General features: G+C 36.9%; 7 protein-coding genes and 3 long non-coding RNA genes across 13 annotated transcripts; 3 read left to right on the top strand and 7 right to left on the bottom strand.

Annotated features, from left to right (window-relative positions):
* The first annotated feature begins 747 nt into the window (after nt 1–747).
* AT2G47560 (RING/U-box superfamily protein) lies at nt 748–1,759 on the top strand. Its single transcript, NM_130324.2, has one exon. The coding sequence runs from the start codon at nt 859–861 to the stop codon at nt 1,540–1,542; it is 684 nt and encodes a 227-aa protein (NP_182278.1). The 5' UTR covers nt 748–858; the 3' UTR covers nt 1,543–1,759.
* Nucleotides 1,217–1,455, bottom strand: AT2G09935. The gene has a single exon (NR_140617.1). It is a non-coding gene; the product is annotated as an other RNA (long non-coding RNA).
* On the bottom strand, nt 1,684–4,547 carry AT2G47550 (Plant invertase/pectin methylesterase inhibitor superfamily). Its single transcript, NM_130323.4, has 3 exons — nt 3,906–4,547; nt 3,070–3,510; nt 1,684–2,566 (listed from the first exon to the last, which is right to left on the bottom strand). The coding sequence occupies exons 1-3, from the start codon at nt 4,450–4,452 to the stop codon at nt 1,872–1,874; spliced, it is 1,683 nt and encodes a 560-aa protein (NP_566103.1). The 5' UTR covers nt 4,453–4,547; the 3' UTR covers nt 1,684–1,871.
* AT2G09925 lies at nt 2,644–2,928 on the top strand. Its single transcript, NR_140616.1, has one exon. It is a non-coding gene; the product is annotated as an other RNA (long non-coding RNA).
* Nucleotides 4,548–6,794: 2,247 nt separating the features above from the next.
* On the bottom strand, nt 6,795–7,649 carry AT2G47540 (Pollen Ole e 1 allergen and extensin family protein). The gene is made up of 2 exons (NM_130322.4): nt 7,410–7,649; nt 6,795–7,327 (listed from the first exon to the last, which is right to left on the bottom strand). Exons 1-2 carry the CDS (start codon nt 7,573–7,575, stop codon nt 6,972–6,974), a joined length of 522 nt encoding a protein of 173 aa, NP_182276.1. The 5' UTR covers nt 7,576–7,649; the 3' UTR covers nt 6,795–6,971.
* A 778-nt stretch (nt 7,650–8,427) lies between these two features.
* On the bottom strand, nt 8,428–9,305 carry AT2G47530 (Pollen Ole e 1 allergen and extensin family protein). The gene is made up of 2 exons (NM_130321.3): nt 9,037–9,305; nt 8,428–8,958 (listed from the first exon to the last, which is right to left on the bottom strand). The coding sequence occupies exons 1-2, from the start codon at nt 9,254–9,256 to the stop codon at nt 8,624–8,626; spliced, it is 555 nt and encodes a 184-aa protein (NP_182275.1). The 5' UTR covers nt 9,257–9,305; the 3' UTR covers nt 8,428–8,623.
* A 468-nt stretch (nt 9,306–9,773) lies between these two features.
* Nucleotides 9,774–10,700, top strand: ERF71 (Integrase-type DNA-binding superfamily protein). The gene is made up of 2 exons (NM_130320.4): nt 9,774–10,091; nt 10,176–10,700. Exons 1-2 carry the CDS (start codon nt 9,986–9,988, stop codon nt 10,583–10,585), a joined length of 516 nt encoding a protein of 171 aa, NP_182274.1. The 5' UTR covers nt 9,774–9,985; the 3' UTR covers nt 10,586–10,700.
* Nucleotides 10,701–10,987: 287 nt separating this feature from the next.
* FUM1 (fumarase 1) lies at nt 10,988–15,247 on the bottom strand. 3 transcript variants are annotated; one of them, NM_130319.4, is made up of 18 exons: nt 14,988–15,247; nt 14,720–14,886; nt 14,514–14,631; nt 14,262–14,411; nt 14,028–14,138; nt 13,805–13,888; nt 13,376–13,474; nt 13,249–13,299; nt 13,111–13,160; nt 12,913–12,994; nt 12,692–12,786; nt 12,543–12,609; nt 12,409–12,459; nt 12,207–12,302; nt 12,018–12,116; nt 11,894–11,923; nt 11,718–11,783; nt 10,988–11,542 (listed from the first exon to the last, which is right to left on the bottom strand). In NM_130319.4, exons 2-18 carry the CDS (start codon nt 14,860–14,862, stop codon nt 11,456–11,458), a joined length of 1,479 nt encoding a protein of 492 aa, NP_182273.1. In that variant the 5' UTR covers nt 14,863–14,886; nt 14,988–15,247; the 3' UTR covers nt 10,988–11,455. The 3 variants fall into 3 exon arrangements, with proteins under 3 accessions (NP_182273.1, NP_001078075.1, NP_001324328.1); NM_001084606.2 differs by having other exon boundaries at nt 14,720–14,874; NM_001337266.1 differs by lacking the exon at nt 14,988–15,247 and having other exon boundaries at nt 11,025–11,542; nt 14,720–14,972.
* A 39-nt stretch (nt 15,248–15,286) lies between these two features.
* On the bottom strand, nt 15,287–20,609 carry AT2G47500 (P-loop nucleoside triphosphate hydrolases superfamily protein with CH (Calponin Homology) domain-containing protein). 2 transcript variants are annotated; one of them, NM_180144.4, is made up of 18 exons: nt 20,100–20,609; nt 19,702–19,868; nt 19,459–19,602; nt 19,142–19,372; nt 18,985–19,056; nt 18,798–18,866; nt 18,635–18,709; nt 18,438–18,563; nt 18,273–18,354; nt 17,914–18,183; nt 17,730–17,836; nt 17,465–17,643; nt 17,198–17,359; nt 16,847–17,100; nt 16,590–16,753; nt 16,373–16,486; nt 15,810–16,291; nt 15,287–15,717 (listed from the first exon to the last, which is right to left on the bottom strand). In NM_180144.4, exons 1-18 carry the CDS (start codon nt 20,227–20,229, stop codon nt 15,594–15,596), a joined length of 2,952 nt encoding a protein of 983 aa, NP_850475.2. In that variant the 5' UTR covers nt 20,230–20,609; the 3' UTR covers nt 15,287–15,593. The 2 variants fall into 2 exon arrangements, with proteins under 2 accessions (NP_850475.2, NP_001325363.1); NM_001337265.1 differs by having other exon boundaries at nt 15,287–16,291; nt 20,100–20,567.
* Nucleotides 20,610–21,855: 1,246 nt separating this feature from the next.
* Nucleotides 21,856–22,316, bottom strand: AT2G09915. The gene has a single exon (NR_140615.1). It is a non-coding gene; the product is annotated as an other RNA (long non-coding RNA).
* Between the last annotated feature and the right edge of the window lie 1,076 nt (nt 22,317–23,392).

Genomic DNA, 23,392 nt, shown 5'->3' with positions numbered 1-23,392 from the left:
ATGCATGAATTTCTCAGTTTGACTCGTGCATATATACCCCGTGTGTGTTTATTAAGTTATGCATGAATTTCTCAGTTTGACTCGTGCATATATACCCCGTGTGTGTTTATTAAGTTATGCATGAATTTCTCAGTTTGACTCGTGCATATATACTATGTTAATTATTTATTGCTTTTGACATCCATATCTAAAAGTAAATAAATATAGACTCTGCCTACTTGATTATACCAGATCACAATCACCAAATCATGATATAAAAAATAAATAAACAGAAGTTTAGCATAATGACTGAATATAAATCATGATTCTAAATAACCGACTGAATCATAAGAAATTGCGCAATTCCGTAATCATTGTTCAATTCAACCGGTTATGTACTCATCATCACAATCGTGTTAAAACAAAACAAAACAAAATCTGTATTAGAAAAAAATGGGGGAGAAAAAGACAAGAATAATGTATGGGATGCTCGAGAGTAATTTGAGGGAAATCACAAGTGGGCTGAAGAACTTGTTGAGTTTCTTTTGACATATCAATAGACTAAGAAGTCACAAGTGGGCTCAAGAACTTGTCGAATTACTTTCTTTTGGCATATCAATAGACTGAGAGGTCACAAGTGGGTTCAAGAACTAGGAACTTGTAGAAAACTTGAAGAAATAAAATAAAAAGGGAGGGACCAAATGGTAAAAATAAAACATAAGAAAATATTTGCTATAAATAGAGAAGAGGAGCTCTAAAACCCCAAACACTTTTATTAAAGAACTTGTCCACTGTCTTCTTCTGCCCATTTTACCATTTTGATTAGGCTCTCTGTTTCTCTTTCTTGGTTCTAAAAGATATCCGTCACTCTTTAGTATTATGGGAATCGGTGAAGAAAGCACAAAGCCTATTTGGGGGAGCGTGAGCCACACGTCTTCAGGCTACGCTCTCAACGGCAAAATCATGCTCTCCTCCGTGATCGTTCTATTCGTCGCCGTTATTATGATCCTCTGCTTCCACAGCTACGCCCGTTGGTTATTCCGTCGTCACAACCGTCGCATTCGCCGCCGTATTCGTTCTCACCTCCGCACTCTCTCCGCCTCACCCCGAGACCAAGCTCTCGACCAGGCTGTTCTCGACAAGATTCCGATCTTCGTTTACTCCTCCAAGAATCCACCACCACCAGAAGAGAAGGAGGAGTGCTCCGTCTGCTTGTCGGAGTTCGAGGAAGAAGACGAAGGCCGTCTTCTTCCTAAATGTGGCCACTCTTTTCACGTCGACTGCATCGATACTTGGTTCCGTTCCAGATCCACTTGCCCGCTTTGCAGAGCTCCGGTTCAACCCCCGTTTCAGGTCATTGAAACCGGTTCTTCTTCTTCTTCTTCGCCGTTGACATTTCCGACGGAGGGTTGCGAGAGAGAACCGATTGACCTCGCCGGTATCATTGTGGATATTTCCAGAGAAGTTGAATTTGAAGGCTCAAATCCGGGTCTACCCATCGAAAACGGATCAAAGTTTCCGGGTAGTCGGGTTTTGTCTTTAAAAAGGCTATGGAGCATCTGATTGCGGGCGGGTAAATGGGTTTCTATTTTTTTCAAAAAACGCATGAACTTTGACACGTGGAATTTATATCAGCACACGTGGCCGTTACTCCTGGGGACCACTGAGCCTGAGCGTCTACTTCTAATTAGTCTAATCACATTAATTTGATTACCCGTTCATTATTATTAGATTTCGAAGAAAACCATTCGGTTGTACAATAGTAAGTTAAAGTTATTACAAATCGTATTGAATCAGGCACCACTAAATAATTATTTGATTAAAAAAACAACACATGAATGATTAAATAATTTAACTAATTAACATATCATATATAGTATAAGGTTGGTTGATTATGCGATCAGTCCACCCACGAAAGGCACTCCGGTTTGTCCAATCCAACCTTCACCAACAAGGAAATTGGTGACCGTGAAATTGGAAGCATCAGTTGCGTTGATGACGTGATAACCAGGCCAAGTGACTCGGTTTGTCGTGTCAGAACCAGGTCCGGTATTATTATATTCCGCGTAGTAAAGTGTGCTCAATGCAAAATCACCAGACCATGCATTCCAACCACTCGGTTCTAGAAACCCGTCTATGTAAGTTTGCATGACAACGGTTCTAGAATATTCCTTCCATGGTCGACCAAGATAAGTCTTCACTGTATAGTTGCTCGTAGCCAAATCATCTGCCGGTCTTATAGTACAACCATGAATTGCCGTCCCAGTGTTTTGGTTCGGATCAGTACGACCTTGAGCCGTAACCTCGTTCGATTGACCTTTGCGAGGTTGACGTGGATACAAATTACAGTTTTGTAATACCACTGCAGCGTTACCAAATATAAAATCAACAGTACCATAGACATCACATTCACGATAAAACTGTCTGAGAGAATGTGTGTATAACGTGTCTTGATAGGCTTCAAAACTACAACTGTAGAAAACAGACAAGTCCCCACCACTCCTCAATGCCACAGCTTGGCCTTTGGTTGGTCCTGCCGTATTGCGGATTGTTATGTTTACACCAATAAAGTTGGGACCTGATAGAACTGCCATTTGTGAACAAAACGTAGAGTTAGTTAATTATTAGAATTAAAAAAAAAAAACTATAAATTGGACTATGAAACAAAATATTTGTAAAGAGGAAAAAAAAAAAGTTTATTGGACTATGGTATTAGGTTAGTTGAGGACACGACGAATTGACGTGGAGTCAAGACTTTCGGTGGACCATCCGACCAAGTCGCCATCCATTGCATGGGAAAGTCTATACTAAAAAGCTAAGTGGACTTGCAATATTTTTATGTTCAACTTACAACAGTTATTGTTTCTTAATTAATGATCTACATATTTGATAAACAAAAGTTTCTCAAACAATAGTTACATCGCACTTGCACGAAGAAGCCATGTTTTGTGCACATGTCTTCATATTTTCTAATAATTTTAAAAATCGTGTGGACAAAACTCTAATGCTAATCTAAACCGTATATTATGTTCTAATTTTTTCAATATGAAGTTGGTTTTGTGTGATTAAATGAAATAAATATGAACTTACTAAATGTGGCTGAATTGAAAGTTGTCCATCCATCAACGACACTCCTGTTTCCGGTGATAACGGTCTGGTTGATGCCGTCACCGATCATCATCACATATCTCTTGTTCTTGGGAACTTCCACGTATTCCTCGTACAATCCCGCCGTTACGTAGATCAAGAAGTAACCGTTACTACCGTCAGTTTTATTTGGTGCAGCTGCAATGGCGGCGTTTATGGTCGTGAAGTTTCCCGTCCCGTTCTGGATCACCGTCACAATGTCGCTCACCTGAACGGCGTCTGCATCCGATTGGAGAAGCTTTCTTCTAGTCACGGTGTTGTAAACGGCACGTGCCCTTTCCGTCATCTTTAACGGTAATTTACCGTTACGGAAACCAAAAAACTTTTTGAACCTGGCTTGTGGTTGCCAAATCGGTCTCGATCTTTGCCTTCTTGGCACCCAACCTACAAAGTCAAATACGAAAATGCATTTTCATATTTTAGTTTATATATGTACAGGCACACATATTTCTCCTAGTAATTTGTGGTTGTGATTTCTATTATTATTTCTGACGATTTTTTTTTTTTGACAAATAACATGTATTAAGCATTTTTGAATCGGATGGTGGCAAAACGACATACATCCACAAACCAATTACGCCACAAGCCATGTGGTCAAAAGATTTCTCCTATAACAAAATGATGCATTCTTCACGAAAGCAAGAATAGTAGAAATTAAAAGCAAATTAAATGAAGAAGATTTCGTGCAACATTATAGACGATTACGTGTATATTTAAAGTATCATATATGAACAAAAAAAATGGGAATTACGTGCATGTTGGATAACTTTTGTTTATACCTTTGGAGAAAAGGGCAAGAGACACCCCATAGAGTTTTGTATCGTTGAAAAGATCACCGGAAAGACCATTTTCGGACGCCGTTGATTTAAGTCCTTCAAGACAAGTCTGCTCATTGGTGATGGCAGCACTCAGAAATGTATGAACATCCTCGGCCCTAGATAACGACAGTGTTTTGGTGGAATCAGCCGTCTGTGAGCTACTAAGGAGGTAGTCCATAGTCAGGCTGGCTAGGAATTTGCAGTCTTCGAGAGCCCCTACTGTGGATTTAGCAGCCACTTTGCCTTTCCGGTCAAGTTCAGCGTCGATCATCGAAATGAACCGGCGGGCTCGTGAGAGGGATCTTCGTAGAGACAAACGTCCGTAGGAATATATATCTCCGGGCTGGTTTGGAAGAACCGATCTACAATAAGATGGATCCGGCGCGAATCTACATATATTTGACGGTGAAGTGGCATTTCCAATGGCCGGTATTTGGGCGGAGATAAAAGGAGATGGTAACGAGGAGAGGCAGGCAAGGGTGAACAAGAACATGAGTTTCTGAGACATCCTTTGGTTTTTTTTTTAGCTTAATTGTGTTTTGGTTTGGAGATATTTTGCTAAATGTTTTGGATTATATATATAGGGTTTTGAGAACGTTGAATTTGAATATACATACAAATTCAAGTCAATGATAATGTGTGTGTACATACTACATATATAATTGTGGCGGTGTCAAAAAATTCAACATATATACCATATTGTGATAATATTCACACGCATAGATCTGTCTCTCACCAAAAATTAGATAAATAATCACTGTAATTAAGGAGTAAATTCCATCCGTGATAATTATATATAAATGGGTGTTTAATTTAAGTTTAAGGTCAATTGAGTTTTTTTTTTTTTACATGAAAGTCAAATTTTGACCAAACTTCTGTTACCGCAATTTGAATATGCATAATCAGGGAAAGGTTTTCGTAATATAAAATTGTCAACCAACGTTAGGCATTTCAAGAAAAAATTCGATTATATATATAACATGTTGGTAAAACAGCACATTACACTACACATCAGCAAAAAGTCAAGATCTTGACATTATAATCTCTGATAGACCATTGCAAATAAAATTCGTTTTAGAACTGTATATATACTAGGAAGGTTCCATGCATAAGGTGAAAAACTTTAGAATGATGGGACATTTGGAAAAATTATTTTGGACACGAATACCAATTTGGAGTGTTTCAAATGGTAATTCATTTGTTTAACTTTTGATTTTACTTCCATTGCCAATTTGCCATTGCCCAAAGCGTAATGGATATGATTTTATAGAGTTGTAACGTATCCAATTATTGATCAATTAGTTAATCTTGTGCATTAAATTGGCTGGTATGATAATTTTTTCTTTTGTTTTTAAGTTAGAGGACAGGCATGAGATACGTATTTGGATATGTTTCTATACAATATACACAGTGACACAATGAAATCGAATCAGTTTTAAGAGAATGTACATACATATTGATGCTTTTATTTGTCGACAGATATTAATATCTTACTTAATTCATTACCTACACATGTATCTGACCGTAATTCCGTTATAGAATATACATTAAAATTTTATTGACAGATGACAAATTATTTATGGAAAATTCACCACAACATACATATAGCTTAATCATTTGTGATAATGCTATTTGAACTTAACAAATATATGTATTATCAATGTAGATTAGTGTACATATTGTCATGTGAAGAGTATACATCGTAGAGCACAACCCTCATAAACGTAATACAACATGCATTCGCATGCAACGAAAACATAAGCATAGATTGAATGTAGCTTGTCCATTATCGAATTTTGGGTAAATATGTTCCCAGTGTTGTCTTTTGTTGTCTTTTTTTTTTTTTTTTTTTTTTTTTAAACCATCTTTTGTTGTCTTTCTATTCAAATTCAAGCATGTGTGATAGAATTATCTGACCAGAAAAGGAAAAATGGTTTAGACTTGAGACTTAAGAGACCTGGTGTTTTTTTATGGGAAACAATGTCTACTAACTTTTTTCTTTTCTTTTAAAGTCTTAAAAAATAAATTTAACTCCTAAAAAATTATGAATCATATATATCTTCCGAAATCCAGATAACCAATAAACTCAAAACTACATTTTGTTTTCTTTCTTTTCTTTAAGAGATATTTTTTTGGTTATACTTTTTATAAATTATCATTATCATGCGTTATTTATTTAATATTTTTTAAATAAATCCTCTAAATTCGGCAAGATAGGACAATGAGTTTGACTTCTGATCAACTAAAAACCGTGTTCCATATCCAAGTCCAAGGACTGAATAAAAAGTGTATCTCTGAACGGCGACGTTTTATTTGATATGAAAGTATAACGCGTGAAGAAAATTCATGCAATGCCAAAGGAATTGGCCCGTTTGCGTAACTCAAGAAAATTTAAACCACTTTTGTAAAAGTCAAGCATATTTAAGATAATTTGTATATTTTAATGACTCAATTTTCAAAATTTTGTGTAATGTATCTACTTAAGCTGTTAAGCAAAACCCACTAGCACTAGTTGTTCAAATTACGCGGAAAAAGCATGTGCCTTCTTCATATTTAAGGCAAGTTTCTTTCGAGTTGTGTTTATTAATTATTTGACTCTCAATTTTGTCTTGTGCCCTTCTGTAGTAATTAATAATCACTATTATACGAAGCACTTGTCCCATTAAAGTGTAATAATTTGATAGTTTGCTTATTGGAAACTACATTAACGTACGGAGGTAATTATGCACTGTATAAACACTATAATTATGCAGCATAAATATATATTCTTACTCACAATTTCAAATTTAGAAGATATTGGATTCCGTAATTATATTGCAATTTTGATCTTTGATTTATCTATAGTGTGTATAAAAGTTAAAAATCACGTGCATTAATAGATATTCAGTATATTTTCAGTAATTGTTGCATGTGTGAGTTATGCAATCAAAAAGCCACTAAATACATAAATATATTATGATATATGGGCCAATATGACCCATTAGGGCATTAGAAACTGAAAAAGAAAAAAAAAAAACATTGTTAAATTTAGTAGCCGTTGGGGATAGACTTGTCCTGAGTTTCCTCAGAGGAGAAGACGAAAGGGCCAACGGTGAAAAGCTTCATCTTAAGCTTGTTTTCTAGGAGACGATAGTTTTGGAGAATGGCTCCGCTGATTCCACGGTTAATCTCCGTCGGAAAAGAACACGTGTCAGATGGAGAAAGCTCAAGAAACGCCCTGCACTCTTTGATCTTGATCACCTTCTTATAATCCTTCACCTCCGACGAAGAAAGCGTCGCCAAGAAATAACCCTTTGCATCCGTCGCTTGGCTAAGCACCGTCACATCCTCCGCTTCGTAACCATATTCATCAGTTCTCTCACATGTCACTCTCGCCACTGCACCTGTCCACATATATCAAACAAAAGCTTAGACGAGACCTTGAACTCCAATCCTAGTTTACAATATATACATGATGAGATTTACCTTGGATAGGTGTAAGCTTAGATCCTCGTTTGCAGTAGATGAGACCTTGGACTCCGATCATCGAGGAAAGCAGTTCCCCCTCGGTGATTGTGGCTATTCCGGCGGCAAACAGAGACGAGAGAAGCAGCATGTAGGGAATGTAGAGAATCGAACAAGTTTGGGCCATTTTTTAAAAGTTTAATTCAATATTTGAATATATGTCTAAATGTGTTTCGTTGATGAATGAAAGTTGTACCATGAGAGTTATATAGGGTTTTAGCGATAGGTTAATATATAAATCCAAAGTTATATGAGAATAAGGGATCTGACTTGAGCGCACGTTTTAGCTCGTGATCCTAATCATTGCATTCTTATGCTCCTAAATGTGACTTTTGATATAGTATAGGACGTGCAGAGACACTTCTTTTTTTTTTTTTTTGATTTTTAAACATCAGTGTCTGTTTCAATTCCGTTCGATGATAGAGCTAGCGAGCCTCTTCTTTTCACCAGAAAAATAAAATCGCTATATACCTTTTCTCTTTCTAATGGTAAGCTTTGTACTTGTCTATTTGAGATTTTAAATAAATATTAAATGAAAGCGTTTACTAAATACTTACCATTTTACCAATTACGTGGAAAAAAAAGTACTCACCATCACCGCGTCACGACTAATCTGTAGGCAACATATAAGACGAATAGAAGAAAGTCCCAGACCCAGAATAATGTTATTAATGCATACGTTTTTCAACTTCTCTTTACTCAAATTTTAAGAAGCTTTCTAATGGGACGGATGATGACCGTCAATGAAATATAGTTCTTAATTTCTAATCTACACCAAAACTGTCAAAGTTTCAACGGAACCAATTGGGATAAAACAAAAAATATTATCTTTAAATAATTTGTTAAATCTACCAAGTATTTCTTTAAAGGTGGTTTTAAGGTAATAATTTATGACAGTAATGGCTAAAACCAATCTTTTTCAATCAGACACATATTGGATGAAAGATTTTCACTGAAATGTAACGATTTTGTTATATCAGTATATTGGAATTAATCATCCAAGTAACATCTTATATGCATTCTCTTTTCTTTTCTTGTTGACAGCTTTTTCTTATTAGGAAACTAAGTAATATTTCATTAATGTATTATTATTCAACATAGCAAAAGGATAGCCAAGATTAATAAAAAAGAATGAGAATACAAATAAACCGCGATATAATGACTGATTGTGATCCCTAGTAAACGGGTTTGGGAGCCACTGGACTTGAGAAATAGAAAGGTTCAAGGGTGTAGAGGGTCAAGTTGTCGTGGCTAAGGAACTTGGAGTTGTCGGGAGAGAGTGGAGCTCCGGTGACACCTTTGTTGACATTGGTCGGAGTCTTACACGTGAAGACCGGAGAGCTCTCGAGTTTCACTTTGCAGCTGCTGATGTTATTCACCTTGTGTGAGAGTCCGTACGTGATGAAGTAGAAGTATCCCTTCAAGTCCGTTGGGTAGCTAGAGATTGTAACCTTAGCCACTAGCTTTCCATATGAATCCACGACAGGACACACAACCTTAACCTTGCCCCCTGTCAAGTACATCACCGGTTTGGTAAGATGTCATGGGATGTAACACATATAATGTGAAATCGAAAATGTAGTTGCACCTTGGATGGGGTAGGTTTTGTAGCCAGATTTGCACAAGATGAAACCTTCGATGGCGATGTCAGGGTTTGATTTTGGCAAGTATGGAGTCTTAACCGGTGATGTGTAGGTGGTTGTTGGTTTGGGAACGTAAGGTTGTGGTTGCGCATAGTAATCGGCAGTAGCCACAACCACCACCATCGCGAGGAGGAGGAGGTTAGTGGCGGCGCCTGTGGATGCCATTGTTAGTAGTTGCTCGTCTGTTGTTGGTTGTTTAAGGTCTGATCACAAGACATGGCCTCCTTTATATATGTGGAACACAATGTCGACAGAAGTATCTTAAGATTATATAGGACAAGTGTCAACTAGATGTTGGCCGGAAGAGAAGAGACATAATTGGGTGCACGTTTAAATTTTTATATTTCCCCACCAAAACCTAATAATATTGATCGAGAAATGTTTTGATAATTATTACTCATCACACTACACCAAGCTAGGATCCGAATTGAGAAGGAAGGAATTACTGTTTTGTGGTTAATTCTTGAGTGAAGTATTTATAAATACGTATTTACATGCATGATTAGATAAATTAACTAAAACAAATAGAAGAATTTGGTAGGAATTAATATTACGCCATGTAATATAGTATTTGATGTGGGAGTAGAAATAATTAAGAAAGCGTTATGGTTCAAATGATAACTGCAAATTCTATGATTAATTAACTTATTATTATTTATAAGTTGTTAATGGTAGTTGCAAAAGGTTATAGAGCACACAGTAAATAAAGTAGATGATATTAATAAAAGTTTCTAGAAGAACTTGGTCGTCAAGCAAAAACAGCAACAACTCTGACATTGTCTCACTATATAAAACCCAAATTCTCTTTCTCTTTTAGGACTCGGTTCAAAAACGAAAACGCAAATACGTCTTGTTCTAGTTTGGAGTTGGAAGCGTAAAAAACAAAAAACAAAAATGTGTGGGGGAGCTATCATTTCTGATTTCATCTGGTCGAAATCTGAGTCAGAACCGAGTCAACTCGGCTCTGTTAGCAGCAGGAAGAAGCGTAAACCCGTCTCAGGTACAACACTTTTGGTTTCGAGTTTTGTTTTTTTATTATAAAACCTAATATATCCGTTTCTGATTCGGGAATATCTTCGAACAGTGAGTGAAGAAAGAGATGGGAAACGAGAGAGGAAGAATCTGTACAGAGGGATAAGGCAGAGGCCATGGGGCAAATGGGCAGCGGAGATTCGTGACCCGAGCAAAGGTGTACGTGTCTGGCTTGGCACATTCAAAACCGCCGACGAAGCTGCTCGAGCCTACGACGTTGCTGCCATCAAAATCCGTGGCCGGAAAGCCAAACTGAATTTCCCAAACACTCAAGTAGAAGAAGAAGCCGATACTAAACCAGGGGGGAATCAAAATGAGCTGATTTCGGAAAACCAAGTAGAGAGCTTATCGGAGGACCTGATGGCATTGGAGGATTACATGAGATTCTATCAGATTCCGGTTGCCGACGACCAATCGGCGACCGATATTGGAAATTTATGGAGCTATCAAGACTCCAATTAAATCTCTTATTTCCCGGCCGGTTTGCTCACTCATTAATATGCTGCTAATTTACTTGTTTTTTACTTAACAATCAAGTCTAATTTGTTTCCATCAATATTTCAGATAAGAGTAAAGCTTCAATTGTCTTTAAAAACAGTTTTCAGTGCTTTATATAAATAGTTTGTCAAGAACAAACACACTAAACACCGTCGTTTATAGTCTTCACCATGTTTTTTTTTTGTTTGATTAGATATGATATCACAGAAACAATTCATATTTAAGTTTAAGATTCTCATTCTCGTTTTGTTTTCAACACCTAAATTTTGAACTTCAAAAAAAAATAAAAATAAAAATTTAATATGTTAAGTATAGAGATTTTTTTTCTTTCAAAAAGAACATTAAATGTAATCATGGAGACAGTCTCGGGGAAACCGCGGTTGTGGCGGCGGCGGAGCGGAATCTGTTGGCTTGAGGACGCTCATGGTTTCATCGTCTAAAGGTGTGTCATGTTTGTATTCTTTTACACCTTTACGCTACGTCATAAGCCTCGTTCAATTTGAGGTCTAACAAAAGCCCAGTAAAGCCAATCCAATTTTAATCGGCCCAAAGAGTAATAAATCCTAGCGCCAATAAGGCTCGTACCGTGAGCCCACCGAGGAGAGAGAGACTAACGAAACTCAGAAATTCTTCTCGCTGAGTACTCACTCTCTTATTCAACACAAAAAAAAAATTGATACATAAAGAAGATCATAGTTTAGCCGTAAGATGAAGAACAATGTTGCCCTCCCAAGAAAATTTGAATTGTTTCTGGATTTGCTCATTTTTATTATAACCTAAATAAAAGCATCAGAAGAATAATGGTACTTGAAGCTTTGGCTCCAAAAACAACTATCAATCGGAGGGACCAATCATCTTCTCAGGAACAACAAGTGTATCAAACTCTTCCGCAGTAAGCACGCCTAAATTCAGAGCCGCTTCCTGTAGGATAAATTAAAACTCAAGGTTTAACATACTATAGAACCTGTTTACAATAAATTTATGTAATCTGCATTGCAGATATATTTGCTATCAAACTGCTGATGCAGGCAATAACGTCTTTCTCTTGTTGCCAATCAATTTCAATTCTCTATAATAAATTGTTTCTTGTGTTTACCTTCAATGTACATCCTTCTTTGTGAGCTTTCTTGGCAACTGCTGCAGCATTGTCATACCCGATTTTCTGGTAAAGAGGATAAGGATTCCAAAACTCAGCATCAAAGTACATTCATTAGTAATCCTAATGGTAAAACGGATGACTAAAAAGGCGGAGTTCAATATTTAGAGACTTACCGGATTCAATGATGTCACAAGCATAAGAGACTACAGATAAATACATGGAACAAAATAATCAGTTCCCAGATATCATTTTCGTTTGATGGAAAATTTTCAGACCAACAAACGAGAATAAGCCTACCTCGTGCAATAGCTTTGAGATTCTTTCTCTGTTGGCCTCAATGCCCCTCACACAGTTTTTCTCGAACGAAGCTGAAGCATCTGCTATTAATCTGACGGACTGTCAAAGAGGCGAGATCAAATGGTTAAGACTGGTATATTTTTATATAAAATCAAGGAAACAGACGTAGAATGAAAATGATTGACATACATGTAAAAGAGCACTCGCGATCACCGGCTTGAATACATTCAATTCGAAATGACCATTTGACCCACCAACTGTCACAGCTACATGGTTTCCCATAACCTGCAATGTTATTGGTTGCAACCCAAACAGTCAAGGAACAATAATACAACCTTAGCATCTAGATTCATTGGTCTGTACTAAGAATGTATTGATAGATGGGACTTACCTGTGCACAAACCATAGTCAAGGCCTCACACTGTGTAGGATTTACCTTCCCCTGAGAAAGAGATAAAAATTCATTTGAATCAAAACTAGTGAAAAAGAAAAGGACAGAAGAGCAAAGGAAGATTGCATTCATACAGGCATGATACTGCTTCCTGGCTCATTTTCAGGTAGTACAAGTTCACCAAGACCACATCTTGGGCCACTATATAAAGACATGGTAAACCATAAGGACATAGTGCATGTTAAAGAAAGAAAAAAATAATCCCTATAGATTAGATCCATACCTTCCAAGAAAACGTATATCATTGGCGATCTTCATCAGCGATGTGGCGATTGTGTTAAGTGACCCACTGGTTTCAACACAAGCATCGTGTGCAGCCTGGAAAAAGCAGAATAATTTAGCAACTGATTTCACCGTTTAGGAACATCTTGTCTAGTTGGCACCAGAGGCAGAGCTAGGAATGGGTTTCGTGTCAATAAATAATAGAGGTAGTTTGGAGGCTACCAGAGCTTCAAACTTGTTTTCTGCAGTGACAAATGGCAAGTTTGTTTCTTCAGCTACTGCAGCAGCTATCTTTACATCAAACCTGTACAGATATTACTAGTGTTACTACAGTGGACAAAGCCCACTAATAAAACATCAAATTTAGGAGAGATGAACCTGGGATGGAATTATGGAAATAAAATTAGAAATGAGATATACCCTTTCTTAGTGTTTAATCCTGTCCCAACCGCAGTTCCACCTTGTGCAAGCTGGCCAAACATTTCCAGCAAGTTAGACCTCAGTATAAACTGGAGAAGTACAGGAAATCAGATCCCCAAAAGATATCATTTCCCAAACCTGATAGAGGCGAGGAAGAGTGCAGGTGACTCTATTTAGTCCATACTTAACCTGCAGGTGAGTTCCAGATTGTATGTGATTTTCAACTTTGTTAGACAAACACAGTTTTCTGAACAAAACCACTTACTTGAGTAGCATAGCCACCAAATTCTTGTCCTAGTGTCAAAGGTGTAGCATCTTGAGTGTGAGTTCTTCCAATTTTCACAATATCTTTGAACTCGAAGGACTGCCAGAAACAAGGTAAGTTTGGAAAGAATTAGGATTCAGAGCAGATAGACCATAAAGCCCAAGTGCAAATGCAATAGGAATGTGAAGAGGTCTAGAAAAGCAGGATTATATAACAAAGTGGCAGGGTCAGAAGATGTTCCTTAAACGCAACAATGCAACATCTACAAAGCAACTCTCACATACAAATAGTACCACACAGAACTAATATCAGAAGTGATCCATGATACTATAGAGGTCAGAGCAAGTTTTATTTTTAAAGAGTCTTGTGTTGCAGTTTAGCGACTAGATCAAGTGTGTCACTTAAGAAGGAGCAAGAAAAAAGTCAGACCTTAGATTCCAAAGTGCTATGCAAAGTTTTTAAACTAGGGATGAGCCTCGAATTAATCTCGGTTGCAGCTGCAATGTGCATGACCTAGACAAAAGCCAAAAAAAAAAAAAAGACCGTCAATTAGAAGTTGAAAGGGAAGTGAGCCAACATATAAGAAAGAAAAATTTTAAAAACTTAAAGCATGTAAAAAGTATTGGTAGCTGGAATGCAAATGAAAGCTTACGGTAGGAAAAGTGTCGTTAGAAGATTGTGATCTGTTCACATGGTCATTTGGGTGCACACATTTCTCACCACGTTTGCGACCAAGAATCTCAGCTGCTCTATTAGCAATGACCTGTGAAGAGCAAATAACAAGGCCAAAAGAAAATGAAAAAACATAAACAGAAAGCCTTCTCTTGTAGCTAGCTATATACAATGAGATCCTCAACAGATGTCTCAAAAACTGCAAAGAAATTACCTCATTAGCATTCATATTACTCTGAGTCCCACTACCAGTTTGCCAGACAACAAGGGGGAAATGATCATTGAGCTTTCCCTCAGCTACTTCCTGAGCAGCTTGCATAATTGCTTTCCCAATCGTCGGATCAAGACCGTATTCCATGTTAACCTATAAAATTATATTAACTCAATTCATCACAGAACCAAATACGAGAAAGCAAATGAGAATTCAGATGCAAATTAACCCCAAAACCTGGAGCTAGAATGTTACCTTGGCAGCGCATTTCTTCAAGACGCCAAAAGCGCGGACAATTGGTTCAGGCATTCGCTCGCGCTCACCACCGATTTCGAAGTTCTGCAGCGATCTCTGCGTCTGGGCTCCCCACAATCTGAGACACACAACAAATAAAACACTGTGAAACGTTTCCCTCGAGGATAAGAGAAAATTCGACGTTGCGTAAAGATCAGATCCCGAACTTATCGGAAGGAACTTGAATCGGCCCGAAGGTGTCCCTCTCCTCCCTAAACGAGGTCGAATAAGATCTCAGAGAGGTGGCATAACGCAGCGCCGTCACAGTTGTTCCGCCGGAGAGCCGTCGCGACGCGACGTAAATCGACATGGATTCTTCTACCTGACAGTAAAACTGCAGTCAACAAAGAGGCGAGCGAAGAATCATCAAACTACGCATTTCTCAATCCAGGATAGGATTACGAATCTGTAAACGTAAATAGCAAAAACAAAAACCTTGGAAGACGGAGATGGAGAGCTGAGAGAAGACGACGGATCAAGTTGCACAAGAGCAGAGGGAGAAAGAAAGATAGGGCAAACAACAAAAATAAAATTATAATATTCGAGAAACGGATTCAACGAATCAGAAGGTTGGTCGATATTTGAAAAGTACTATGCTTTTTTTTTTTCTGTTGTGAAATAATACTTTCCCAAATTTTACATATTTCTAATAAAATATTTTTATACTAGCAAAGATTGCAAAAGTTGTAACTAATTAGAAGAAATGCAACAAGTCTCTGATTTGAAGCATTATAGAATATACTAAAAAAACTCTCAAGCAAATAGTTAACAAACAAATCTTTCATATTTTTTATGTTCAGCTAGTGGAAGAATATACATAGAACAGAAAAGTAAAACAAAACCCAAGAAAGAGAGCAACAAGAAGAAACTGTTGTTGCATTGTCTAGCTATTGTCTTTGTCTGTGTTATGTATATAAAAGCTCGCACAACCAAACGAGAGAAGAAGAAACAATAAAAACCAATGGATGAAAAATAAACAAATCAAAACCAATAAGAAGCCATGTGAGTGTGTATGTATGTATCCGTGTGAGTGAGTGGCCTTCAATGTCTGGCGTTAGTAGCTTTCCGCTTCATATCAGCAGGACCGAACTGTTTCATGCCACGAGGACCATTCCCTACCTTCTGTGAAGCCAAAGGACGTGAAACCGTGTTGTTTGAGTTGTTCCTGCATTTTTTTTGGAACCATTCAAAAGAAACTGTTAAAGATTTTCTATATTGTTGTTTCATTTAGTTTTTGACCGAGTAAAGGACACTTACCTGGATTGAGGACTTCTTATAGGTTTTGAGACGGGTTTCTTGAGTTTTGACTCAATATTGCTTCTTGTAGGTATCTTGGTGGACTGGTTGAATTGCCAGAGCAAATCTGGCTCAGATGAGTCACTTGTGGCTGCATCTAGATCGTCTGTGCTGTTGTTGTTTCCCATGAAGATGTTGTAAGAATGTTCAGAGAATATTCTTGAAGTGTCTGAAGCCAAATCTCTCCTGTAAAAATCTTCCGGCAGAATACCAATACCATTCTCTGTTGTGGCTCCTCCCCAAAGACTCTCCACTCTTCTCATCTCGTCTTGTCTGTTATTCACCATCACCTTGTCAACCCACTCGCTGGACCCGAAACTTCGGTCATCCTCTCTGTAGGCTTGTCCTGGACTTGCTACTGGTGGCCAAGGTGGTGAGTTCACTGTAATCTCCTCCACTTCACAACTCTCAGATTTCTTTGTCATGATGTTATTGTTATGAATCTGCAATCACTCAGAAAACAATGTCCACTTTGAGATCTGATTTTAAATCATAGAGAAGGTGCTTGAGAAAAGAAGAATCACCTCTACTTCACCAGTTTTGGCTTTGTGTTTCTCAGAGCCACCAGGAGTTTTCAAGATGTTGTTCTGCTGTGACTCTGCTTCTTTTCTCGCGAGTGCTGCTTTAAGAGTAGCAATCTGTAAACAAAGCAAAAGCCCATGTGTGTGAGACAATCAAATACTATCAACCAAGAAAGTGAAACCATCAGATTCAGTTAATGCAAAAAGAGAAAAAAAAAACCTGTTCTTTGAGTTCCTTAACATCTGAAGTATCATTGTTCACTCGTGCAGCCCCAAGCTCAACCGTAGCTACTCTCTCTGCAAACTTCAAAGTGCTTATTGTTTCCCCAACTGCATCTGCCTCAGGACTAATGTGGACAAACATCAATGTCTTTGCTTGTCCTCCTGATATAACATATTTGCAATCCCAAGTTAAGAAAAAGGTGAGTTTTTATTTAGCTGCAAATATTCAGGACTAAATTACTTGTATCCTTTTACCAAGAGAGTCCTGAAGGAGTTGTGTGAGTTTGCTGTTTCTGTAAGGAACATGTGGGTTCTTGTGAGCTAGCGAAGCAATCACATCTCCTAAAGCAGAGAGCGATCTATTGATGTGCTGTGCTTCTTTTAGTCTGTCTCCAGTAACCTCGGATTTGTCTACCCTCTCACTGCCTGCTAGATCCACAAGATGCATGCATCCTCGAAGCACAGCTCCTGAAGTCAAGTCTCTTCCTTGAACATGAACAGTCAAGCAGCTGCAAAAAAAAATAAGATTGAAAAATGTTATATTGAGTAAGACTCTTGAAGATTATTTTTTGTTCTCGCTGCTCTTGAAAACATTTTGTCTTTTACCTATGAGAACGACTGCTTCGATCATTCAAGGCTGTTGATCCAACGGCTCGATTCTTGTGCCCAGTTTTCATTAGATCAATAACATCAAATGTTGAAGAGACTGGAACAAGACTTGCATCCGGTACACTTAGACCCTTTTGAGAGCTATTCCTGATCTCTAACGTACCAAAAAATGTTAAGGAATATGAAACTGAAACATGAAAATGATCTCTCTCTCTCTATCTAATCAAAACATTAAGAAGTATATCCATTCATGAAAAAGGATATCTTTTATTGCTTCCATCAGTAACCAAAAGGTCTCTAACTTGCTCATTGTAAATCTCAATCATCTGAACTGCAATATCGTAGCGGAATGTGTCTTTTCTTTGTTCAGCAAGAAGAAACAGATCACCAAGTGCTCTGTAATTAACTCCCTGGCTCTTCTCCGTTAGATCTCTTGGTCCACTCTAGAAAATTTACAAAAATGGAAACATTAAAATTCTCTAGCTTCAAATGTTAACAGTCTTCAAAATTTATTCAACTCTAATCTTACCATTGTGAATGTTTTTCCTGATCCAGTTTGACCATATGCAAATATGCAGACATTGTATCCATCAAGAACAGAACGGATCAATGGCTGCATATCAGAAAATACCTCTTCTACAAAGAGCAAGATAGATCCTTCAGGTTAAATTCAATCACTAGAGAATAACAGCAAGGCATTTCAATTACATTACCTTGAGTTGCAGATGGGCCAAAGACTTTGTTGAAAGTGAAGGATTTGAGTGATTTTCCATGTCTAGATGCAGTATTGATCCCTATGGTATCATCCTCCATGTTCCCAATTGTACTAGAAAAGCTGGATTGTCCAGGCAAAAATGGCCGCACCCGACAATAAACACGGATGCTACCCTTGAGATCCTGCACTTGATTATAAAGTTTTCGGTTTTCTTCAAGAACTCGGTGATAGCCAGAAGCAGCATGAGCAAGGCCATGAACGTGCATACCTGTAGACAGATATAGATTCATTAGTGTCAAATTCTTGGATATCCAAAAAAAACTTTCTTAGAAAGTAAGAGAAGAAAGATCTGAATACCAAGAGAAGAGAACTCTTCTTGAAATTTCTTCTGCATAAATTGCATACCAGCCCTTGTTGTGTAGAGCGTCTGTCTTAGTCCCTAATAAACATAAAGAACAGCAGATACACTCAGAATCTGTGCTATCCTAAACTCAAAGAAATGGTGGGCAGTGTAGTGCTTACTTCTATATCTTCTTGTTGTTGGTTGAAGATTGTCAGTTGTTTAAATTGGCGAGTTTTCATCTTTTCGTCAAGAATCTGACTATTGTGATCATCTTTCTTTATTGCTTTGAAACTCTTCTCTTCCCTCTACAAAGGCACTTCATTAATCAGCAAAAACTTCTAAGTTTTATTTTACGGAAATAAATTGAAGACTTTACCTCTCTTTCACCAAGAGGTTTAAGAAATGATCTGTTGTTCTGTGACGAAGTTGATTCTCTTGGAGCTGCTCTAACCTTCGCATGACAGAACTCCTTAGATTAGAAGATATTTTGTGGACTAACCAATTGAACCAAGAGACAGACGTAGAAACAAGAAACTTACCAACTCATACTGATTTGTAACTCGATTTTCAAACTCTTCGACTACTTTACTCAGCAGAGATTCAATCAGCTGTTACCACAACAATAAGCACTTACATCAAGCCACAAAGCCAGACGATTTAAAGTAACGAGAAATGACAAATGTTTTTGTATAGCAGAGCAGGTAAGTGAACTAGTCTCGAACTTACTTTGGGCACATCCTCAGGCTTTTTATCTGATAGAACAGCGCGAACAAGTGTGCTCAAGGAACTGGGACTGGACTGAAAACATAAGCACAAAGACCATAAACATCAAATATTCCACTTGAGAACACAGAACCAACCAGAGACAATTGAAGAGGCCAACCAGCTTGTTAGAATCATTCTCAGAGGGAGCTTTCTCATTGTTGATCGAGGAGGTTCTCGATAAAGAGTTCATGAATGGCTCTGAGTTTTTTCTGACAAAAGATGACTTCCCAAGTGCAGGAGGCTTAATGTTGCCACCAAATTTCCAAACTCCAATTCCACCACTTTGTTTCCATTCATCATATGATTTGATAGCCAAAACACAATTCACAACTCGAGAAGCATTTCCTCCCTACAAAAAAAAAGAGAGATGCATATTCATGAGCAGCAATTCTTGAACATTCTGAGAAATCTCAAAATCGGTCTTGAGCAACATACTTGCTCGAGATCAGATGCCTCAAATGTTGGAAACCCCATTTCCTGTATAGCAACAAGAAAGTTCCTAACATTCTCAAAATACTGAAATGCTGATAACGGAGCTCCATCCGCAACAAGAATGGCATCACAAGGACTTTCCACAACCTGAAGAAAGATCAAATTTCTCAAACTCTGCTGCTAAAACAGGATTTAAGCAAAAAAAAAAAAAAAAAAAGAAAAAAAAGAAGAAGATAATGGTTTCACCTTTGAGACAGCTCCAGGTTGAACCTTATTGAGGACTTTACAAAGGATAATTCCACTTCTTAAACCAAGCCTAAGCCCTTCTTCTGTTGGCTCTGCAGGCAAATCCTTAGCTCCAACAACTCCAACCATCCTTCTCAGCCAATTAGCCGCCTCATATCTCCTCGATGCTACGCAAATGCAGATAAACCATAAGCTCTTTCTCTACAATTTAACAAAACTATCAAAAGCTAAAAGCTAGTAGTCACTCTAAGGAAGAAGAGAGCTATTCAATTTTCACAATAAATTTTGAAACCCAGAACAACAATTTTAATCAGATCAAACATTCTGTGTTATAGATCATGGATGCTCAACTATCAGCTATACACAATTCACGAAAAAAAAATAAAAAGAATAGAGACCAGCTTCTTCAGCTCGACGAGACACTAAATCATGATCTCTAAGCCCATTTCCATGTTGCTGCAACACATCCTCCATTACTGAAGCCACAGTGAAGCTTAATCCTCCATCCTCCGTCGCAGTAGCCGCCATCAACTCCGTAATAACAATAATAATAAGCTCACAGCATCAAAAGCGAAAACCCCAAAGTCAATGAAACTTCACTGCCAATGACACTAGTCCGATCCAAATAAGATCGGAGACAGAGAGATATATGAGAAACGGTAGAACAAACAAAAAAAAAGAGGATTTGGGAGATTTCTTCTCTGTTTTTTTTGGTTAACAAGTTTGGGGATAGATTTAAAAGGTAATGAGAGATTTAATTAGAAAAGAAAAAAAGTTGAGAACTCATAAGCTCCATGAATGGTCTCACAAATACAAGGTTGTAAAGCTATAACTGCTTTATACTCTGTTGTCCTCTTCACTCTTTCTCCTTCTCTCTATTCTTTCCGAACCTCTTGCTTCGTTTCTTTTTTCCCTCCCTAACCAAACCTTATAATTCTTTATAATTCTTTTTTCACGATCACGCGAGAATCTTTTTCGGTTAGCCTCTACCGTTTGGATTTTATTAAAAACCTTACTATTTATATCTCTCTATTTAAGTTTGTTACCATTTACTATTGTTGCTTATATTGGATTATATATCACTCATCAATGATATTTGTTCCTAATATATTATTACTAGATCTAGATGATACTACTGATGTTTCATTATTACTAGTATCATTTTTAATTGAATCCAAGATCATTGTATACTTTTCTTGGAAAATGGTCAGATTTTCCGTTTCAATAAAACTTAGTGGGATCGTGTTTTGTTTTATTATAGTAACCATGGAAATCGTAATGTGATTATTAATACTAGTATTGTGAATTACTCCAAATTGTATTTTTTCTATATAATTATCTCATTTGTATTTTCTATTAGTATTAGTAATTGTTTTTCTCTTATATGTAAGATTGTAAATATGAGACAAGAGGATGTGTCATTAAAACATTCCACAAATCGATGTAGCTAGTAGCACAGTAGTTGTGAATTAGTTGATTCCATGTGTCTTTGCAATGCTTTAGAAGCAAAGCTAAGAAAGAAATTTTTTATAAAAAGTGATACTTTAGTATTGAGCGAAACAACAATTAATTGCAATGATTTGTTATTTTATAATGTTGTTATATAGAAGAAGAATGTTAGGCGAGACATTCCTTTCCAAATTATCCCTTGAGAAATATAGAGTTAGTTGAAAGTTACTGCAATTAGGTCCATTACCCAATTACTATTTCATTCTCGTTTTTTCCTAATAAAACGTCCATTTCATTATTTGGTAACTAACATATATAGGATTCTTTCCCATCCTAAAAGAAATATGTACTATAATCGTTGTATTTATTACGTAAAATTCTCGTAAAAAAAAATTATCTTCATACATGACTTTACTAGAGAACATTTAAAAGGTAACTCGAGAAATGTTAAAAGAAAACTTATAACTCCTCTGTGAAGAGTATGTTGTATTAACGCATGGTTAGTACTTAGTTCATGTATCTTAGTGTGTAACTCCAGACAAGATTAATCATGTAATTTCATTTTTTTTCTCATAACATAACGAACGCACTTAATTAGTGACATATATATCTATAATCACGGTTTTGAATTCCATGTCGATCGATAATAAACAATGTATATGGGCAACGAGTCAACATCCTACGGTGTCAAATGAGATCATCACACCACCAAACATTGACGGCGATATTTTGTGAGTCCGATTATGCACATATTGATATTATAATGAATGGAATTTCAAATTGAAGAAAACAATTGCTAAAACAAAAAGGGAAAATATGGTGAAGATAGAGAGACGAACCAAAGTGGGTTGGCTTCAACGTTCAAAAAATTCAAATCAGAGCCTCGGAATCAAGGTTCGGAAACCGAGCCTAGCATGTAACCCCACGTAGAGCGTCTTTGACGAGGACACACGTCTCACAAAGAAAATCGAATGTGGTTGGTGCTACGACCGACTGTCACCCAAGTCAATAACACGAACGAATCGATATCTGCCACGTGGTTTCGGTTACATTTTCTCTCTTTCGAAGAGAAACGACCACTCGGCTGACTTGGCGCGTGACCGTGTCTCGCCCACTTCACGCCTAACCAAACAAAAAAATAAGCATAAATAAATTAGAACCTAAAGAATTTTTTTCTTTATCCAAATTGAAATTTCGAAATGCAACCATTTCATAGGAGCCGGCTAATATAAAAAATAATTCAATTTTGGTGATTAAACAGTAGAACGATTGATATATAATCATTATGTAAACATAACAAATTTACTGTAATTACTTTTAGAAAAGGCTTTTCCATTAAACAAAATAGAGGAGAAAGAATAAAGATGAAGAAAAAACAGAGCATGTGAGATTCAATCATAGTTCCATGACAGTTTTGATGTTTCAATACCTTTGCCCTTTTTAAAAAAAAAGTTAATTTTTAAGCATCTTTTATTCCCCTAATAATCCATCTTTTATTCCATTTTTGTAAAGAGATTAGCACAAAACAACATTTATACAACTCTGAAAATAACAATTTTATTAAAATCTTGACTACACACTTTTCATAAAATGAAACCTAACCTGAAAATCTTATAATCAAGTGTGAATTAGATTATTCTAGCTAGCATTATGGTGAAACATAACGGCGTACGTGAGCTAAAATTTACACATCATCCTTAAGCAGTTATGGCCGCTATTGAACTGGAATCACGACATGGGAGATGATTAGGCATACTACTAATTAAAAGCATATTGGCTAACTACTAGTATTGACTTTATTTACTGTAAAACATCCTAAAAACAAAATGAAGTATATGTATTAAAAAAATTAAACTCACCGCAGTGAGATCACATGAATCCCGATCCCACAAACATGATTGTAATCGTATGGGGGAATTACAAATTGCTGCCATCACAAAAGATGTACTTTCGATTCATATGTTTCGTTTTTTCCCTATAACTTTATTTTCCCTTCCTCGTTTCCTTTTTTTTCTTGTTGTTTAGCTTAATCAGGGAATTTCACAAATAAACTGCATTTGACTTGTGGTGCAACCAAAGAAATTATGTCATTCACTCATTTGCATTTGACTACTACATTTATCCCATAATTTTCCATAGTGATTAAATGAAGATTTATTGTCAAGTCAAATTGTATATATTTCAAAAATATTAAAATAATTGAAACGTTTTTACATATATATTATTTTTGTATGAATTGATA

This window comes from Arabidopsis thaliana, chromosome 2 (assembly GCF_000001735.4).
Source record: "Arabidopsis thaliana chromosome 2, partial sequence".
Classification (NCBI taxonomy): domain Eukaryota; kingdom Viridiplantae; phylum Streptophyta; class Magnoliopsida; order Brassicales; family Brassicaceae; genus Arabidopsis; species Arabidopsis thaliana.
Note: the sequence above shows the minus strand (reverse complement) of the source record. Positions and strands in the feature narration are given on the sequence as shown.

Bases quoted from the DNA above. Each gene is read 5' to 3' on its own strand.
- AT2G47560 (NM_130324.2), top strand. From the start codon at position 859: ATGGGAATCGGTGAAGAAAGCACAAAGCCTATTTGGGGGAGCGTGAGC.
- AT2G47550 (NM_130323.4), bottom strand. From the start codon at position 4,452: ATGTCTCAGAAACTCATGTTCTTGTTCACCCTTGCCTGCCTCTCCTCG. The intron at 3,511-3,905 runs GTATAAACAAAA...TTGACTTTGTAG, and splicing joins TCTTGCCCTTTTCTCCAAAG to GTTGGGTGCCAAGAAGGCAA. The intron at 2,567-3,069 runs GTAAGTTCATAT...CACAAATGGCAG, and splicing joins TTTCAATTCAGCCACATTTA to TTCTATCAGGTCCCAACTTT.
- AT2G47540 (NM_130322.4), bottom strand. From the start codon at position 7,575: ATGGCCCAAACTTGTTCGATTCTCTACATTCCCTACATGCTGCTTCTC. The intron at 7,328-7,409 runs GTAAATCTCATC...ATATGTGGACAG, and splicing joins TAAGCTTACACCTATCCAAG to GTGCAGTGGCGAGAGTGACA.
- AT2G47530 (NM_130321.3), bottom strand. From the start codon at position 9,256: ATGGCATCCACAGGCGCCGCCACTAACCTCCTCCTCCTCGCGATGGTG. The intron at 8,959-9,036 runs GTGCAACTACAT...TGTACTTGACAG, and splicing joins CAAAACCTACCCCATCCAAG to GGGGCAAGGTTAAGGTTGTG.
- ERF71 (NM_130320.4), top strand. From the start codon at position 9,986: ATGTGTGGGGGAGCTATCATTTCTGATTTCATCTGGTCGAAATCTGAG. The intron at 10,092-10,175 runs GTACAACACTTT...ATCTTCGAACAG, and splicing joins GAAGCGTAAACCCGTCTCAG to TGAGTGAAGAAAGAGATGGG.
- FUM1 (NM_130319.4), bottom strand. From the start codon at position 14,862: ATGTCGATTTACGTCGCGTCGCGACGGCTCTCCGGCGGAACAACTGTG. The intron at 13,300-13,375 runs GTAAGTGGTTTT...ACTCACCTGCAG, and splicing joins TTGGTGGCTATGCTACTCAA to GTTAAGTATGGACTAAATAG. The intron at 13,161-13,248 runs GTTTGGGAAATG...ATGTTTGGCCAG, and splicing joins CTCTTCCTCGCCTCTATCAG to CTTGCACAAGGTGGAACTGC.
- AT2G47500 (NM_180144.4), bottom strand. From the start codon at position 20,229: ATGGCGGCTACTGCGACGGAGGATGGAGGATTAAGCTTCACTGTGGCT. The intron at 19,869-20,099 runs GTCTCTATTCTT...GCATTTGCGTAG, and splicing joins TCGTCGAGCTGAAGAAGCTG to CATCGAGGAGATATGAGGCG. The intron at 18,355-18,437 runs GTAAGCACTACA...TATGTTTATTAG, and splicing joins AACAACAAGAAGATATAGAA to GGACTAAGACAGACGCTCTA.